We start from the raw sequence: 19109 nt of genomic DNA on the forward strand, positions 1-19109 counted from the left end.
TCTTTTTCTGTTCCATGCATGTAGGCCATGTTTGCTCGCTACGTGCCAGAAATTGCTGCTCTCATCCTTAATCGGAAGAAATACGGAGGGAGTTATAACTCGACACGAGGCAGAAAGTAAGTCAAAATCCAGAACCAGGTGTGGTTGTGTGACTCACATGCCCCCATCTCAGATAGAGAGGGGGTTAGTGCAGACAAAAATGATAGCACGAATGAATGAATGTCACACTGTGACTGGAGACCTTGGCCATCGAAGCCACATGTCCATGCCCTTTGGTCTGTGTCCGTGGCTTCTTTTCCGTAACGCATCTGCTGCATTTTAATTTCATTAGAGTGACTGTTGCTTTTCCATCCGTTATGTGCTGCTGTAGAATCAGTGTTTGTTTTGCATTTGAAATAGAAAAGTGCACAGTGAATTATAGAAGATCATTAGTTTATACTCAGATAAATAATAAAAAAAAATAAAAAAACGCTGTTCACTTAGTGTCATCATTGTCTTGTGTTTGATTCAGTTTTCTGTTCTCTTAATTCTGCTCATCATGCTTGACCCATCTCTCGCATGCTCTCTGTGAATGGACGTCTTTTGGCTTTGTAGCTTGCATGCTGCAGTGAGAAAAGCCTCTCTGGCTGTGCGTCACTGCTGGCGCTTCACCTCATCTCTGTGTGACATGACTCTGGCCCTGATCTTCAGTCAGCGCACACCCTGAATGCCTGGATGCCTCAGCTCTCGCACTGGAGCTGCTCCATTGCAATTGGCTTGCTTTTTTGCCCCGCTTGGTACTTTTACCATGTCCCGTTTTTTCTTTTCCTTTTCAAAGATGATCCCTGAATGTGAATGTGGATATTTTGAAACCCCCTCACTCGTTTCTGGCTCAAACACGGCCCTGTCATCAGCACAGCGATTCTCCCGAATGATCGCGTTTATGTTTCAGAGCCCCCTCTATCTCTCGCGCGCGCTCTTTCCCAACCCATTTTGCAGCGTGAAACAGGCCCACGGTCACGTCCGGCTTTCATCATCTGAATTTGAGGGCAAATACTAAGCCGGGAGAAAGCCATTAAGAGCCCCTTTGTTTGATGCCGTTTCGCTGTCAGTGAAACAAGATTGATGAAATGTTATGTTTGGCCTCAGCCCCACGTTTGGATTCGCAGTCTGGTGTTGAGAGAAGGCCTTGTCAAAAGAGCTGAGCCTCTCTCTTTCTCTCACTTTCTTTCTCTCTGGCTATGCATGCATCTGGTTGCAATTACAGTAGGCTCCAGCTCTCTGGCCGAGCAGAAAGAGAGGCACCAGGCTTCGCCTTATTGTTTAAATCTGCATGGGACTGTGTGCTCATGAACGGACACATCACGACACCTCGAAATAAATGTGTCGGGATATTTATTTCCACTGTCAGCACATTTCCGACAAGCTCAGGCTGGTGCAAAAGGCATACGTTTAGAGTGTAATTCTGCATAAACTCGCATATGTCCAAGAGCCATTTTTTTTAAGTCCATGATTAGGTGTTTATGAATAAATGTTGGAGGCTGCATAAATGATATATAAACGCTGATTGTAATAATGTTTGGTGTAAAGTTTTAAATGCAGTCTAACAGTATTCTCATATTTGTAGGAACAACAGGGCAGCAATAGACAGATTCTGTCTTTCTTAACTCCTTATTTTAATATGAATATTGAATATGCAGTCACTGTCATCCCTTTGTTACCTTGCTAACAGGGTTCCAGATTGTGACTAATATGAAAATAAATGACTATAAAATTATAACACTTTAAAGTCTAATGTGCAAAATTTTGTCAGATATCAGTAATTTTTCTTTGTCTGATTCAAAATGAACTAAGAAATTTAGTGAAATCTGTAAGTTAGTAAAGACTAGATGACATGACTTTTTTCCCAAACAATGAGAGAATCATTATTAAAGAAACTGTTATGTTTATGATTATTAGTGTGGTTTGTGATGGACAAATGCAATTAGGATCACTAGAGTGACAGCATAAAGTTATATATATATCGTACAATTCAAGAGTCTGGGGCTGGTAAATTTTTATTTTTTTTAAGAAATAAATGTTTTTATTCAGAAAGTTTGCATTAAATTGATACCTGTAAGTGACAGTAACAGCTTTTAATATATATTGGTACAAAACATTTCTATAAATTTCAAATTTAAAATCCTGATCTTGAAAAAAGTGCTAGTTTCCACAAAAAATATTATGCAACGTAACAGTTTTCAACATTGATGATAAGAAATGTTTCTTGAGCAGCGAATCAGCATTTCTGAAGAATCATATGACTCTGAAGGCAGGAGTAATAACACAGTATTACAAAAATGTATTAAAATAGAAAAGGGTTACTTTAAGTTATAATAATATTTCAGAATATTTTGTACAGTATTTTTGTATTTTTGATCAAATAAATGCAGCCTTTTTTAGCATAAGAGATGTTTTTCAAAATAAATCTTACTGACCACTTTTGACTAGTAGTCTGTAACTTTAATTGAAATCATAGTCTGTATACTAAAGAGTCCCTTTAACACAGCAAATATTTTTTGTTAAAAGTCTGCTCTCAGTGTACTGAAGTGCTTCTTAACAACCATCTTTATCTAGTAAATCTGTAATTTGTCAACTAAAAAAGTAATATAGCTGAAATGTTTCTTTTTAGAGGCCATTAGCTTTTTAGTAAAATTTAATTTATTTAATTATTTGAGCCCTGGCAGTACAGTCATGGTGTGCCGAGCCTAGCAGTAGTCTGAAGTGTAATCTCTGCTATTGAAACCTTGCAACAGCCAGGTTTGTGATGGCTGTTGATGTCAGCGTGTGTTCAGCGTAGCGTTTAACCATCAGAACAGGAACGCAGATCTGGATCTATGACTGTAATATAGAGCAGCGTTCTGTTGGATCAGGTCGGGGTCTCTGTGGTTTCCATTAGAGCACTGCTGAAACTGACATAAACCCTGAGTGAACTCTGAGCTCATGCGCCGCCTCTGAGGTTCTCTCCAGAATCTACGCCACACCAAGAACGTGGAGCCGGCACCGCTTGCCCCCACAGACCCGGCCTGGGTTGGTGTCCGCATGCATGGAGTAATAGTTGAAAAGAGGACAGAATGGCATATAGAAATGCCATTACTGATATGCCTCTCACAACGCATTAAAATGAGTGAGATCAATAGCGGTTCAGTCATCTGGTTCTCTGACTTCAGCTTAGGTGTGCGTGGAGAACTATCCATGCATAGCTGACAGTCTGATGAATAGTCTGTGATTGTTGGACAGCTTACTGCATTGTCCTCTTAGTTATAATGCTGAAATGTGACCCTGGACCACAAAACCAGTCTTAAGTCGCTGGGGCATATTTTTAGCAATAGCCAAAAATACATTGTATGGGTCAAAATTATCCATTTTTCTTTTTTGCCAAAAATATTAAGTAAAGATCATGTTCCATGAAGATATTTAGTGAATTTCCTACCGTAAATGTATCAAAACGTAATTTTCATTAACAATTATCATAACAAACCATACATCAATGGAAAGCTTATTTATTCAGCTTTCAGATGATGTAGAAATCGCAATTTCGTTTTAGTGTATATTAAGGAAACTACATCAAAGCACAATTAAATGAAAACATAATTATAAAATAATGTTTGTGTCATGTCTTTGAAAATATACTTATTGTACGGAACGAAAGCTAAAATAAGATATAAATAGCCTACTAGACAACTTAAATGCAGATTAAAAATGTTGCATGTTAAAAAATGTAAAAAATGCTTTGACAACTAACTGAAATATACGGAGCCCCGCATGTGATATGCAGGGGGGGGGGGAAGTTAAATTGTGCGCATGACATAAGTAGTTCCCTGATTTTACTAAATTGCGTGCACGATATACTAAATGATTCCCTCATTTTACTAAATCGTGGCCATGTTTTAGTTGAATCAAATTGAGGGAACAAATTATATTGTGTGTGTGATTTAATTAAAACGAGGGAACAAGTCAGTAAATCGTGCTCACATTTTAGTAAAATGAGGTAGCGAATTATTATGCCGTGCACACAGGGGTGTCGCTGGGAATTCTGGACCCTCGCCAAGGGCCCCTGTTACTCTGCTCCACTATTACCCCCTGTCCGATGCCCCTGCGCGCACACGATTAGCTTTTTTTCATGCATGTCATGTGCTGGGCACCATACAAATAAAAATAATTTCTGTAAAATGAAGCTAAAATGTAAGTAAGTATTAAAAGTTAAATAGAAAATAAATAGAAATATTAAAAAAAAATTCAAAATATGAATAAATACTATAATAGTATATAAATAATACTAAAACAGTAGTAATATAGGTTTGGAATGACATGAGGGTGAGGAAATTATGACATTGACATTATTTACCTTTTTGGATGAACTATCTAATTAAGTTCTCAAATATGTCAAATGATGTTACAGATTTATTTGTTTACTTTCTGACTTTATTACACCAGAAATAATTTGTATAAATATGGACAAAATGTATGGTCTAATTTGTCATTGTTTTTGAGGCAAATTGTAATTCTGTGAAACTGTGCATGTTTCTCATAAATCCCATGTTTATTTGAAACTATGAAAATGATTGAAAATCAATCATATATAATTGATAATATAACTGATTATAACACCTACATATGTGATGTCTCTGTAAAGCGTAGAATGTATCTTTACACTTATAGTTTAGACAGAAATTGGGAATCCTATTATCCTTCACAGAACTGGGTCCCAGAAGGATAATTTAACTATATAATTGGTATGAAAACATTTGTGCCCATCACAAACCACGCTGACATTCTTGAGATCTGCAGCAGTTACAATAACCATATTTACCTATTTAAATTGCAGGTCAGTCAATATGTTTTTTTTTAAAGGTCTGTTCTTAACTTTTTATATTTGGTACCCAGTGTGTTGAATATCTGGCTAGTGCTGAGCAATACACAGCCTTACAGCATATGTAGGGAAATTGCAGTCAGATATGACATAATGGAGTGTTTTTGAATAATTACAGTAGTTTAAGGAGGTGTTACTGGCTAAAGAGTTGCCAAATTAAATTCATTATTGTCCCCCTGCATCAAGTTGTTTATTGTAATGATGATGGAGCCCTGGCCCCATGTGGACTACACATGTGGTCCATCTCAAGCTCTGTTCTCTCTTAGTTTGAAGACGAGGGCAGGCATGCACCCCTTTCATCACACAACGTTCTCCTCACAGCTATCATTTGGACACAGCTTTTCCTAAAACATTATTGATTATAAAAGTCTATGATGAGCGCGGAGACTTTTCGTTCGACTCAGTTTAAGGATTAGAGCAGTATCAATGGTTTCGCTGCTGAGGCTGATGTTCGAGCTTGTTGTTTTTAATTTCTTAAAAATTTTGGTTATTTTTTCTTTATTATTTGGCATGATTCACAGTGCATGCGGGGTAACTGCCCTTCTGCATTTGCTTGCTCAGTTTGTGCACATTTTTAGTTTTATTTCACCTTATCATGTGTAACATTGTGTTGTAGCCCAAGTGTTCTCTTCACTGTGTGTTGTTCACAGTATAGTGTTGTTAGTGTGTGTATTTTAAGTTGAAGACATCTTAAGTGTGTAGATTAAGTTGTTTTTTTTTCCCACCAGTATTTAATTGTTTAAATATTTTTATATTTTAAATGTAGTTTTGTTCTTGTTAAAATACAGTTTTTTTCATAGCAATTATTCATACTATTTTTAATCAATGATATAAATCTTTAATTCTTTGAGCATAATTTCTGAGCATTAGTGTGATTATACAGTCATAAATAAGTTTGAAATAGAGTGCAAGAAATGCCAACATACAAATAAATCACGTAGAATGATCTTCCACTACTTTTTTTGAAAGGCAACATTTTTTTCTATCTTCGTGCTATTCTTTAAAGGTACACTCAGTAATTACAATAAAATTGTTTAATGTACACTCAGATTGAAGACTCTTATCAATAGCCTAAGAAAAGCTGTTTTATTTTACAATAGGCCTCATGAAGGCTCATGTTAACATCACATGACCAGCTGAATGCTAACTTTATCACTCTCTTGTTATTAGGCACTTAAAAAAAATCAGCTGTTGATAAATCCTACTATGCAAATTTATTCTGTCAGAGTGATATCTACCAGGTCAATCCTGATATTATATGTAATACCGTAATATTGCACAAAAAAAGTAACAGTTGTTCTGCTCAATATTAATATTTTTGTGAAAACTGTTATACTTTTTTTCAGAATTTAATTGCTGAATAGAAAGTTCACTAAAGTTCAGTTGGGGTCTTACTGACCTTATGTATTACTGAGTGCAATACAGAAATAGCACAGAAATAGTTATGAAGGTTTAGGCATCACGTAATGACATCAGTCTTATCTAATACTCTTTTGTACGATTTTACAGCTTGTATTGCTTTCATTGCCAGTACCATAAACTTGAAGGAAAAAAAAAACAAACACCCCCGCAGTGGTGAAACACAATCAGTAGCATAGTCACGCACCACTGATAGCTCATCCAAACATGGAGACAAGATGTCTGACATAAGCCGAGACAGAGTGTGTTTGTATCCATGCCAGAGACTCTGTTCTAGAGTAAAAAGAGTGAGAGCATTGTCATACAAAAGTCTCCCGATTTAACTAAAGCTCTCAAACGGGCATTTTTGGAAATAGGAAAACATGAATAATGTGTCTCTCATCAAGCCACCCCTTTGCCAGACGCTGTTGGCTTTACACCAAGCCATCAACTCAACAGTCTTCTCTTCCCAGGACAGTCATGTGTGCAATTACTACCACTCATTAAATACAAGAGGCCAGATCTGTGAAGATCATTATGTGTGATAGCATCCAGACACTGCATAAAGCCTCATCGCGTCCCTCCGGCAAACAGAGATCCGCTTAATGTTTGCCCTGGATCTGAGCACAAATAAGCACCTCTCCTACAACTGAGAGTGTACAGGCACATACACCCAGTTACAATTAAGGTCAGCAGCCCCTGTTCTTTGTAAACTCATAAGCACATCATGTCTGTTGAGGGAAGAAAGAGTTAGTTTGGACAGATTTAGATTGATGACCGCGCATGGTTAAAGCTCTTGAGACTTTGACCACAGCAGTATTGGAGTAATCCAGCATGGGAAGTGAAGTGATCCGCAAAACCCCATAGCTAAAGTTCAACTCTTTAACCTCCTGTTGCATAGAAGCCCTGCTTGACAAATAAAGCATTGTTTATTGTTCTGCAACAGTAATAGAAGTGGCCATTAAGTTGTTAGGATAGTAATAACGGGCCGTAATCTTGTATATGAGTCAGATCATTGCAGACATGAAAAAACAACAACTCTTGAACAACTTTGGTGTGTAATTTAAAATGCATTAGTTTGTAGTTTGGTATATAGTTTAAAGGCTTAAAAACACAACCTTCAGTTGAGGGATTTTTCAGTGACTCTTTCTGCAGGTTACATTGCTGTGCCAGTAGGTGGTGACACGTGACTTTCTTTGAGTAATTGAATCATTTACTAAACTGATTTGTTCAAAGACACTGATTTATTCAGTAATGAAATATGTGATGGACTTTGAGTGAGCCACTGAATCACTGGCTAACAGATTAATTCATACTCCGATGTATTCATAAATTAAACAAGTGTCTTTTATGAGTGAGTCATTGAATTATTGACTAAACTAAAGGAGTTTCTTCATTAGAGATCTGCTGAATTATTCACTACTGATTTAAGAAAAAAACTGATTTATGCAGAAATTTAAACGAATGAGTGTCTTCACGAGTAAATTAACTGAATTGTTTACTATACTGATTTGTTCAAAAATGAAACACATGCAAGTCACAGGATAACAATAAAATGGATTTGTTCAAAAACATTGATTCATTCGGGAACAAACAATAGTGACTGTCTTTAAGAGTGAGTCATTGAATCAATTACTCAACCAACTTTATTAAGAAGACTTACTCATTCAGGAATTGAACATTATTGTATACTGCTTGTTTAACTTTTCGTTGGCAATGCAAAAATATACAGCTAACTATATTGAATCTAAAATGTAAGGTGCTCAATGTCAAGTCATTTGTTTTTTGTACTGTTGTATAAAGAACAGCAACATTGTTTGCGGGATTATTGCTTAGTTCAATTATTGCATCCTTAGCTTTAGCTCATACATCACAGAAGCGTGTATGAGTGCTGCTGATATAGCCAGAAGATGTCAAGGCGGCTCACTACTAGGTTTTGGAACAGCTCTAGAGTATGAAACTAGATCTTACTATGGAGGCAGAATAAATGAGCCCCAGAAGACCGTGACCTCTGGAACAATCCAGTTGAGTCTGTTTGTTTGTTCCATCTGATATATTGCAAGTTTTTCATTCGGTGCCTGTCCTGAGAAGTCACGGTTAGAGTTCATGGCAGCCACAGATCCAAAAACAATTTAACCGCTTTTGACAGGGGTTCCGATACTTGTCAGTTAGTATTGATGTACATGTCAACATGTGTCCTAGCACAGCGGTGGTTTGGCTACAGAGACACGGCTTATTAAGAACATTTGACAATCCAACATTAAAACGTAAGATTCAATTTTGTTTGTCCTCAAAAGTTTAAAGCACTTCATTTAATGTTTTAAACCATGTTTATAAATTTGAGATAAAACAACATGTGCTGTTATGACTATAACAGACAGTGAATATTTGAAAGCCACAACATTTAATGTTCTCAATACATTTTTGGTTATGACTTTATGCTCCTTTTTAGGATATGCCAGAGTTTTGTTTTATTTTATGTTGCACTCTTCAGCTGAATTTTCCCCCTTACAGGCACATTGTGGTCTGTGGTCATATCACGCTTGAAAGTGTTTCCAACTTCCTTAAAGACTTCCTACACAAGGACAGGGATGATGTCAATGTAGAAATTGTTTTTCTTCATAAGTAAGTACAATTCCCTTTGGAATACTTTTTATATAATCTTGATGGAGCCTTTCCGCACTGTAAAGAATATAATGACTGCATGTTACTAAGAAAAACAAATAAATCAAATAGAGTTGCCTGTTTTATATAACAAAGAGATCAGCCAGTAAATTGTTTTGACATTCTTTTGTTAGCCGCTAGTGGTGCACAAATGGCACATTGTTCCTATAAACTTAAAGCATTCTCAAAAAAGTATTCCTCTTCATTAGTAACACGCTTTCTTTCTTTTTTTTGCCAAACTCTAGTATTTCCCCTAATCTTGAGCTGGAAGCCTTATTCAAACGTCACTTCACTCAGGTGGAATTCTATCAAGGATCGGTCCTCAACCCGCATGATCTAGCAAGAGTAAAGGTAACCTCAGAAAAAATCTGACAATTTAATAATCGCGAAACAGAATTGTAGAGATATTGTAGATAATAATGTTAGTATATTTTTGATGTTTTGATGCTGTTCTGAACACGGAGGCGTCACCTTTTCTTTTCCATCTTGTACAGATCGAGTCAGCGGATGCATGCTTGATTCTTGCAAACAAATACTGTGCAGACCCTGATGCTGAAGATGCCTCTAATATCATGAGGTCAGTTCGGTGGAGGGTTGCGTTTGCTATCAACACATTTGAGCACATCTTATTTTAATGTTTGTGGGCACTCACTAGGGACATTCTCCTGTAAAAAATATGTATTGAAAGCTGATGTCTTTCACCCTCCTGTGCTGTTAAAGGAAGGTGTGAATGGGATACCTGGCGTCTCAGGTCAGATTCACACATGTTATACCTGGACACAGATGAAAGGAGCCAGGAGGAATTTCCTTTGGGACGGAGTCAAGTAATATTGCTCTGAAAAAGTGTGTGTGAAGTGAGGGCAAACATATTTCCCTTCCTCCTTTCATGCTGGAGATGTTCCTTAGCCATGAATAACGCACAGAATTGCACCCAGGCTGGACTGTTTGGAAAATGAAATATTCATTTAGGCAGGTCTCGGAGTGCTCTTTTGAACTAATGTGTTATAGAGCAGCTTAATATGGAAATAAATTCTGCACCTCTCTTACGAGACTGGAGAGAAATCCAGACTGGATTTCACAGGGAAATCACACTGTCCCGCTACATATCACAGCCTCCTCTATTGAAATGAAAGATTCATTTATTTTTTATTTGTTTTTAATCCACGATGGTGAATTCTGGGACGGTCCTCCTTGAAGGTTAAAGGTGCACTCAGTAGGTTTTTGTTTACATGAGGGAGCAACCTGCTCCATGTCGAATAAAACTGATTTTTCTAGAAGATTAATATATCTATCTATATAATATATCATTTTAATGATATTTCTCAAAAGTGCCATTCATATACTACCGTTCAAAAGTTTGAGGTCAGAAAGAAAAAAATAATACTTTTGTTTAGTAAGGATGCATTACAATTTATAAAAAATATTTTTAATTGTTTAAAACATTATTTCAAATGTATTTTATTTGAACTTTAAAGTAATCAAAGAATCATGAAAAACTGTATCACAGTTTCCACAAAAAAGTTAAGTAGTGTAAATTAATTAGAAAACAGTTTATTTAAATTGTAATAATATTTCACAATATTACTGGTTTTACTCTATTTTGATCAAATAAATGCAGCCTCTGTGAACATAAGAGACTTCTTTTAAAAACATTAAATAATTTTACCGACCCCAACCTTCTGAAGTGTTTTTAAAAAATTTTTATTTTAAATAAGCAATAAATTACTGAATGCACCTTTAATCTAAATTCAAACTTAAGAAAACATAAGAAATAAAGTTGAAAATGTATATATTCTATCTTTTTTTTTTCTTTTCCCTGCAAATGCTGTTTTATGTTGGCTTTAAATAACCTGCAAATTAATACAACTGCTTCATCTTTTTACAGAGTAATATCTATCAAGAACTACCATCCAAAGATCAGAATAATCACTCAAATGTTGCAGTACCACAACAAGGTAGGAAGTGATCTTTTCTGTTGCTATGTCAATTCAAATTAAAAATAAAATGATCAAGACCTAAACAGAAGGAATACAAATAATATACAAAGAGTCTATAAAATTGATGAAAAAATCAAATCTGACATGTGGCAGATAAACATGTGCAATATAAGAACAGACCCTCAGATTCACCTGTCCGTGTCAACAGGAATTTTATGTTCATAGGAATAAAATACAGTATGTTTACATATTTTTTTCCCTTCAGTGTTTATCCCCTATTACAGCAACATGAATGCAGCTTTGTATTCACCAGGGAGCGCAGGAACAGGAGATGGATGTTAATGACTTGATGGATGTTTTTTGTTCATGGGACAGTTCACTCGAGAGCAATTGAATGTCAACTGTAGACAACTGTTTTAGAGGACTGTCAGCGAACCCACTGGGTTAGGAATGAGATATGAAATAGTGACGTGCTACTGTTATGAGATTTGCGTTATCAGTTTGACAGATTTATATAATCTAACTAGGTAGGGGAGACCGTGGACTGTTGTAACATGCTTTGTTTTGACAGTGTTTTCTACTATACGTTTCAAACCTTAATATAATATATAATAAGTTCATGTTTATCTGCCACAAATTAGTTTTGATCTTCCACTTCTCCCTAAACTGTAAGAAATGAATTGATTTTCACTTTTTTGCGGTTGTTTTTCATTACTACACTTGTTAGACTTCTCAGCAGGGGACATTGTTAACTTCCCCTTGTCTCATCCCGTGTGTCCTCAGGCCCATCTGCTAAACATTCCCAGCTGGAACTGGAAGGAGGGTGATGATGCGATCTGCCTGGCCGAGCTGAAGGCAGGCTTCATAGCCCAGAGCTGCTTGGCACAGGGCCTGTCCACCATGCTCGCCAACCTCTTCTCCATGAGGTCATATATCAAGGTACCGTCAGCCCGTCTTGGGCCTTGATAAAACCCATAGAGTAGAATCAGCCTCCATCCCCACTTCAGCTCAATCACCAGAGCCATTATGGTATGGAGTAAATCATCTTCTGAGCCTGGTGGTCTCATTTTGGACCTACTCGGGACGGCAACACAGCATTGCCGCTGCCATTATGAGGTAATTTATATGAGTCAATGGCATGGTGGAAGTGAGGATGTAAATTAGTGGTTTTTCCTCTTGCTGAATTTACTGTCCTCCTGCGTGCCGATAGAGCGGGGAAATGTGAACCATGTCCCTGTTTCATAGTCAATGAACAGCACCCCAAAGCCATCTTTATTTATCGTCCAACTGAACCAGACTGCTCAGAGCCATACAGATCGCTCTTTTTAAGAAAACACTAAATAAAACGGTCTGAGGCCTGAATGGCTGCAGTGAGGTGGTGGGTTATTATCAGGTGGTTCGGATTTGGATGGAGCCCTTTGGAAAAACGGAGAGATCAAGAGAGAGCGTGAGTGTGCGATCAGCCTGAAGAATTTTGCAGAGATTGTAAAACTTACTCTGAAATCCGCAAAGGGCTATATTTTACTCTCTTTGATTTTTTTTTTTTTTTTTTAAAGACTGTGCAGGCTTTCGACATGGAGAGCAGCATTCTCTTGTCATAAAGAGATGAGGAATGACTTTATAATGACTATTTAAATGTGGCATGTGCGGAAACATCTGCAGGGCACATCATTCTTCTCATAAAAACACAGAGGAGAGACAGCCCAGACCACCCATGCCAGAGTACAGCATACAACACACTTCTAACCTCTCAGACCAAAGTCCATGCTTACAAAAGATACCATGGTAACACTAAAAACACTTTCTATTTCTCAAACAGGGCATCTGTTTGGGTGAGGAGGAAAGTGTATCAGTATTGTTAAAAATGCCAGCCATCTCTTAATGAGTCTGATGGCAACAAACTGTAACACAGAGAAAAATGCTGAAAAATTAAAGGGATCATTCACCCAAAAAAAGTCGTTCCAAACACGAAAGACTCTTTTTATCTTCGGAACACAAGAAGATATTTTTGATGAACCAGGTTGATCCACTGATGTCACATGGACTATTTTGCCAATGCCCTTACTATCTTTCTTGTCCTTGAATGTGGTAGTTGATTTGCTGTCAATGCAGGGTCAGAAAGCTCAGAGGTTTGCAACGACATGAGGGTGAATAATTAATGACAGAATTTCCATTTATGAGCAAACTAACCCTTTAACATTGTCCATCAGCTGTGCAATAGAAACATTATTTTTCTTGTAAGAGTCAGCTTTAATTAGATTCCTTCCTTGTCAAATAGACTCTGTCCCATACTACATTACCTGCCTTACTGTCTACTAGGGATTTAACTTTACACAAAAAATGATGGGTCGGTGATGGATGAATAAAAATAAACATAATGTTGTTTAAATGTTGTTTAATTTGTTCAGTTGTGTACTGAACAGTACTGAACAGTACTGAACAAATTGTTGTTCTGTCTTTAAATTAAATTATAGTAAAAATTTTCTTAAGGATTAATAAAAATCTATCTCAGCTAATGTTGTAAATAGTGGTTGACCGATATATTGTGGTATATATAAAAAGTGGTCGCCAAGGCTGTATCAGCCAATATTTGGCTTTTTTTAGACACTTTTCATGGTTTCCACATATTAAGTAACAGGTACTATTTATGCTTCTGCAATGAAAATACACAATTTCTTCTGCATTCATGCATGCTTAAATAAATATTATTTGCATGTTTAATGTTCAGTAATCGTGAGTTTGATCATTTAACTTTAATTGGCAACCATAACAGAGCCTCTCTAGTGGTATCGCAAATTTCTGGCTAACATTTCTTGTGCTTGTGTGTATAGACTCAAACAGCACAGGTGTTTTTGTATAAGCTTTCATCTGAAATATCTTCAGTCAGTTTCCATCAAGAATTTCACGTAATACCCCAAATAAGACAACACAGACAATGTGTGAGAGTGTAAGGGCGGGTCTGTCTGCTGAAGATGCGGGGTTAGAGACTGATTTGAGGGGGCATTCAGGAAGCAGAGCAGAAGGGTGTTACCGAGAGGTGTTAATGAGACCCACACCCCAAGGACACACACATTCATACTGCCACAAACACATTTGCATTATGTCTGTTGTTCTAACTAGAAATCTCTGATGTGTTGTGGCGTTTGCTACAAATAAAACTGCAAGAACGTTCAGCATGAATTTTTATCTGGTCTCTTCAGGTTTAACAAAAAAGCAGCAAGCAGAGGGCTTTTGGATCGGGCTCTCTAGCGAGACTGGAGAAAATAATTGTTCATTGGGTGCGAGAGAACACGCCCGTAACACTTACATCAGCTCTGACAGGCAGGGCGCAAACGTGCGGGGTAATTTAAGGAGCCTACGGTAAATGGCTGCCATCTCTTTAGGACTAAATGACAAAACTCTACCCATTAGTGCCGCCCTAAAAGATGCCTGCCCAGAATGCAAGTGCTCTTAGCCTGGTAGTGGGAAAGGGAGTCGGGCCTGGCTTTGAAAGTGTCTCTCTTGACTGTCTGTCAGACAGACGTTGGCTGGGCGAGATGGCTGACTAATGGCAGAGTGTTTGCCTAATAGCCCCGCTGCTTATCACAGCCCCACCCGCTCCACATCCTGAGATGCATGTAATGAGAGGATGATGAAGAGACCAGCTGTGAGCTCAGACACGGGAATATGCCTGGCCTTTATTCTCCAAGTCTGACAAAGGTTGAAATGTTACAGGTGTGGAAGAATAATAGAGACACTTCAAAGTGTAAGGCATGATTAAACTGTTTTGAATGAATGGCACTCATGATATGAGATGCACAATGCATCATTGTAGTTATCCACCTTAGTCAGGGTAGATGCCATACTTAATTTGATGCACATTAAAACAAGCTGTTTTCTATAGCTTGAAGACTCTTGGAAAAACTTGAAGACTTTTGGAAAAACATGTTCGTTAAAGGATTGTTCACCCAAAAACAGTCATCAGTTATTTACCCTCATGTCATTCCAAACCCATAAGATATTTTTTAATGAAACCAGAAAGATTTCAGTACCTCCATTGAAAATCCATTACACCAAAACTTTAAAAGGTTCTTAAAGGGATTGTGGAATTAATCTATATGAATCAAGCAATTTAATCCAAGTATTCTGAGGAGACCTAATCACTTTAAATGAAAAACAGATGTATTTATTCACATCAACACACACACAGAGACTACATCAAATATGGTTAACAAGCCTCATTGGTTTTTGTGCATCAAACAAGCATGGTTGACTTTCCACTTACCATATTTGATGAGCTCTATGTATCAGAATTTTTATGTGAATAAAAGCCCACATTTAATCTGTTCAATATCAAAATCTTCTGAAAAGACAAAATAATTTGTATAATATAAAGCAATTGTGCCTTTTCAGAAAACTTTGATTTGAAGTGCTTGATTCATATGGATTTCTCTTATGATATATTTATGGTTTGTTGGAATGGATTTTTAATAGAGGCACATGAATCACTCAGGTTTCATTTAAAAATATCTACAGTTGTTGATGGGCAAAGATGAGCAAAAGTGTTATGGGTTTAGGCATGAAGTTGAGTAAATGATAACATTTATTTTTTTCTTTCTTTATTTATTTTTAATTTTTTGGGGTGAATTACCAAGTCGGATATAATTTTCTTGAGGCTTTTTGTAAAAATGTTTAGACATATTCTATCTATCCATTTCCATCAAATTAAATGGTGTCCTCCCTGACTGTGTGTATATCTGAGTCCAACAGTTTTTTTTTCTGTGCAGATTGAGGAGGACACATGGCAGAAGTATTATCTGGAGGGAGTGGCCAATGAAATGTACACTGAGTACCTGTCCAGTGCCTTTGTGGGCCTTTCATTTCCTACAGTTTGTGAGTAAGTATGCCTCTGCTCTAAAGCATGGAAGCTTTACAGCACGCTGATACTCTGTATACAAACACACTGTAGTAAGTATCATAAAGGCTCTAATAAATTATTTTTTAATATACTGCCAAATTTACTGCAAATCTGAACTATCACATCCTGACCAGATGTGATGTAATATATTTTCAGCGTCATAGTATTTGTTTGTCCACACTGAATGTGAAACTGTTGCTTGACACAGTCACAGCCAGTTGGAACAAATTTGATATTTAATGTGAAGCAAGATTTTGAACCAGTGACATTTCACTGTAATGGACTCTTCTGATTGCAGTAGATCAACATTAAATAGTTTTTGAAGGCCAATTCAATTGGTCTTACTAATTTAAATGGCTGAATGATGACTTCTGGATGCTAAATGTCTGTTCTCTGTTTCAGGTTGTGCTATGTGAAACTCAAGTTGTTGTTGATCGCTGTTGAGTACAAGTCAGAGCAGAGGGAAAGCAGGTTTGTTCCCCTTCGGTCTTCAACTCCACTATTCACAATACACTGACCAAAGAGGGGCAAAGCAGTTGTGTCCCTCATTGGTCCTACAGACCCCCTACAGTATAGTTATCCTTTTTTACTTGCTAGACATTGTTGTAAGAAAAGGCTGGCAGGTTTTCATCGTTAAATCTCTCTGCAAGTAATCTAATCTGGTTTCAAATTGAAATCGCTCTCATTGAGACAGCTGCATGTTACGTTCTTGTCACTGGAGGAAGTTCGCCTCAGCTCGACTCTCACAGCATCACAGTTGCCGATCACTGTCTGTAAGAGTCACCGTGAAGCCAGATAGCCATGACATCTGCTCAGACTCACAGTGCTGTATTGATGAGCCTTCTATCAATAGCACTTCTATGGTATTCTGTTAGTGACCCATTGGAACTAATAACATGAAGTACTCTGTCTCAGTAACTTCGACTTTGCCAAATCCCACCACTCCTTCCCACATCCACAACCTGTGTTCCAATGTTTCTGTACATTGTAACTCTTACTAATACATTTTTTTGTACACAGTGTGTACTAATGAGTGTGGTTAAGAACACAAGTTGGCCTGAAAACACACGCATCAAAATATCAGCCAGAAAACCTGGTTATGTTTGTTCCCTTTTTTTTTTTTGTTAATAGGGATGGGCGGTATGACAGTATATATTATGGGCCACTAGAAATGTGTGTAAACATTCTGCTTCACTGTTTATTTCACAGTAGATTAATATATTGGCTATTTCTCATTATTTGTGTGTCACACAGAAAGTGTGGGATCTGTGTCTAACAAGATTGTTGTTGTTTTTTCTTGTTTTTTTTTAATTGAGTTTACAGTTGCAACATTGCAAGGAGAATTTTCTATGGAATCCCAATGATTATTTGATATATTTTGTATTTCAACGTGGCTCATCCAGTCAATTGAGTCTTAACTATCCATTTTATTATATTAGTTTTATAGTTTTGAATCTTTTGTTTTTAACTCAGGTGACATAATACAAACACGATTTTTTCACTCGGTTACATTGACTAAGTAGGAATAATCTGATCTTTCCGGTTTTTCCAATAAATTTAAGGTTAAAAAGACAAAATGATCAAAATAGATTAATTGTATTTCTTTTGTGAACTATTTAATTCTCTGGTTATTTATAACATATGGTTATTTAAAATATAAACAGTTTTCTTGTTTGTGATATCTTGTTTTCTTGTTAGTCATGCTGTGATATAAAATTTTGCCCATACCGCCCACCGCTACCAGGTTTTGCCATATTGTCTCTCAGAGAGATGTGTATTCAAAACAGTTATGAAGTAGTTTTCTTCTTTTTTTCACTCTTTTTGAATCGCCTGCTAAAAAAGTAAAACAGAACCTTGTTTTTCCCCAATATCACATAAAAGTGCCACTCATGTCCAGTAATCTCCGTGCCAACACACGCAACGACTGTAAAACAAAAGTTATTTTTCACTGTCACTCGGTGCGATACAGTTCATATAGTTTGATTACTTTGTAATGGGTGGCTGTTAAACTTTGGTTAATAACTTTGCCATACACCACATAATGGCAAAACGTTTAGAGGGCACAACATTATCCTTTAGCGTAACTCTCAATTTGGTGTCCTGGGCTCGTCTAAACTTGGAAGCGCACTTTGGGATTTAGACCATAATTTTTCCTTTGTAGGACAGACGAGCTAACCAGTGCGAAGTGTATTTTTTTTCATAGTGAAAGTGACTGTTTTGCCCTCTACTTTTTTTCGGGTTTTTTTCCATTTCGTGATCTTACTGTGCAGATACAGATGACACCTCGCATCCTTTTTTCCCAGTCTATGTTTGATTTATAATGTTTTCTTGTTGTTTGCAGAAGCAGAAAGCGGTATGCCCTCTTCATTATCTCACCCCTCTACACTTTAGATCAACTGTGGGAGAAAAGCTTAAGGATATTGTACCACCTCCCTCTCAAAAATGGCCAAAATCTCTCGCTATCTCTCTTATTGTGATTCTCTTTGTGCTTAATGCACTAACTTCTTTGCAGGCAGAGAGAGTAGTTGCTATTGTTCGATTCACTTGTTTCTTCGTCTGTGCTGTTCACATATCAACACAGCATTTATCCACTCCATGTTCGTTCATCTCTGGTTTTTGTTCTCAGCTTCCTCTCCTCTCCTTTCCTTTTTTTCCCATTTGATTATTTTACTCAGTGTTCATCAGCTGCTAATCATTTCTGCCCGTGTCTTTTTCAGCGTTGTGCTCTCCATGCGAACAGTACTTCATGTTTTTTTCACTTATTTCGTAATGTACCTAATAGGAAAACGGCTGTACTCAGTGCATTATATATGAGAAAATACTAGTGTTTGCCCATTAAGAACTGATGTCTCAATATGGCAAGTTTTACTTCACGCAGTATTAAATGCTAAACACTGATTGGTTAGTAAAGGCCACACTATTCATGGCGACCATCTTTTGCCTTTTGCTGTCATTACCACTCTAACACTGTATTGCGTTTGTGTGTCTTTGTGTGTGTCAGATAGAGTGTGATTTGTGTTTGTGTGTGTGAGTGTGATGTTGATTTTGTCCAGTGCGAGTGTGTGTGACTGAACGGTCGATCTGTTTGTCAGTGTTTGTCTGAAACAGACGTTCATCATGTCCCCAAATGCCTGTGCGTCTCTGAGTAGATGTTTATGAAGTGAGGTCACTTCCTGTCAGTTTGGTGTTCTATATAACAATCCAACTGCACAGAAGTTACTGCAACAGTTTGCATCTACGTGCTGCTGTGCGGTGGCTGCACCTGCTTTCTTTTAGCCCTTTGTTGTGACGCTCTTGGTAATTGCATGCCCGTATGCTCTGT

General features: G+C 37.2%; 1 protein-coding gene across 5 annotated transcripts in view; it reads left to right on the top strand.

Moving 5' to 3' along the window:
• Window positions 1-19109, top strand: part of LOC306882603 (calcium-activated potassium channel subunit alpha-1a) — a 210135-nt gene that overhangs the window by 145473 nt on the left and 45553 nt on the right. For 3 of the 5 annotated variants that reach the window (XM_079437328.1, XM_079437326.1, XM_079437330.1), the window contains exons 10-16: window positions 8804-8914; window positions 9199-9304; window positions 9448-9530; window positions 10839-10908; window positions 11674-11829; window positions 15657-15766; window positions 16190-16258. In XM_079437328.1, the coding sequence (XP_079293454.1) occupies window positions 8804-8914; window positions 9199-9304; window positions 9448-9530; window positions 10839-10908; window positions 11674-11829; window positions 15657-15766; window positions 16190-16258 (705 nt within the window). Of the gene's footprint in view, window positions 1-24; window positions 117-8803; window positions 8915-9198; window positions 9305-9447; window positions 9531-10838; window positions 10909-11673; window positions 11830-15656; window positions 15767-16189; window positions 16259-19109 lie in introns of all 5 variants that reach the window. The other 2 variants (XM_079437327.1, XM_079437329.1) reach the window with 1 other exon arrangement.

This window comes from Barbus barbus, assembly GCF_936440315.1.
Source record: "Barbus barbus genome assembly, chromosome: 16".
In the NCBI taxonomy this organism is placed as follows: domain Eukaryota; kingdom Metazoa; phylum Chordata; class Actinopteri; order Cypriniformes; family Cyprinidae; genus Barbus; species Barbus barbus.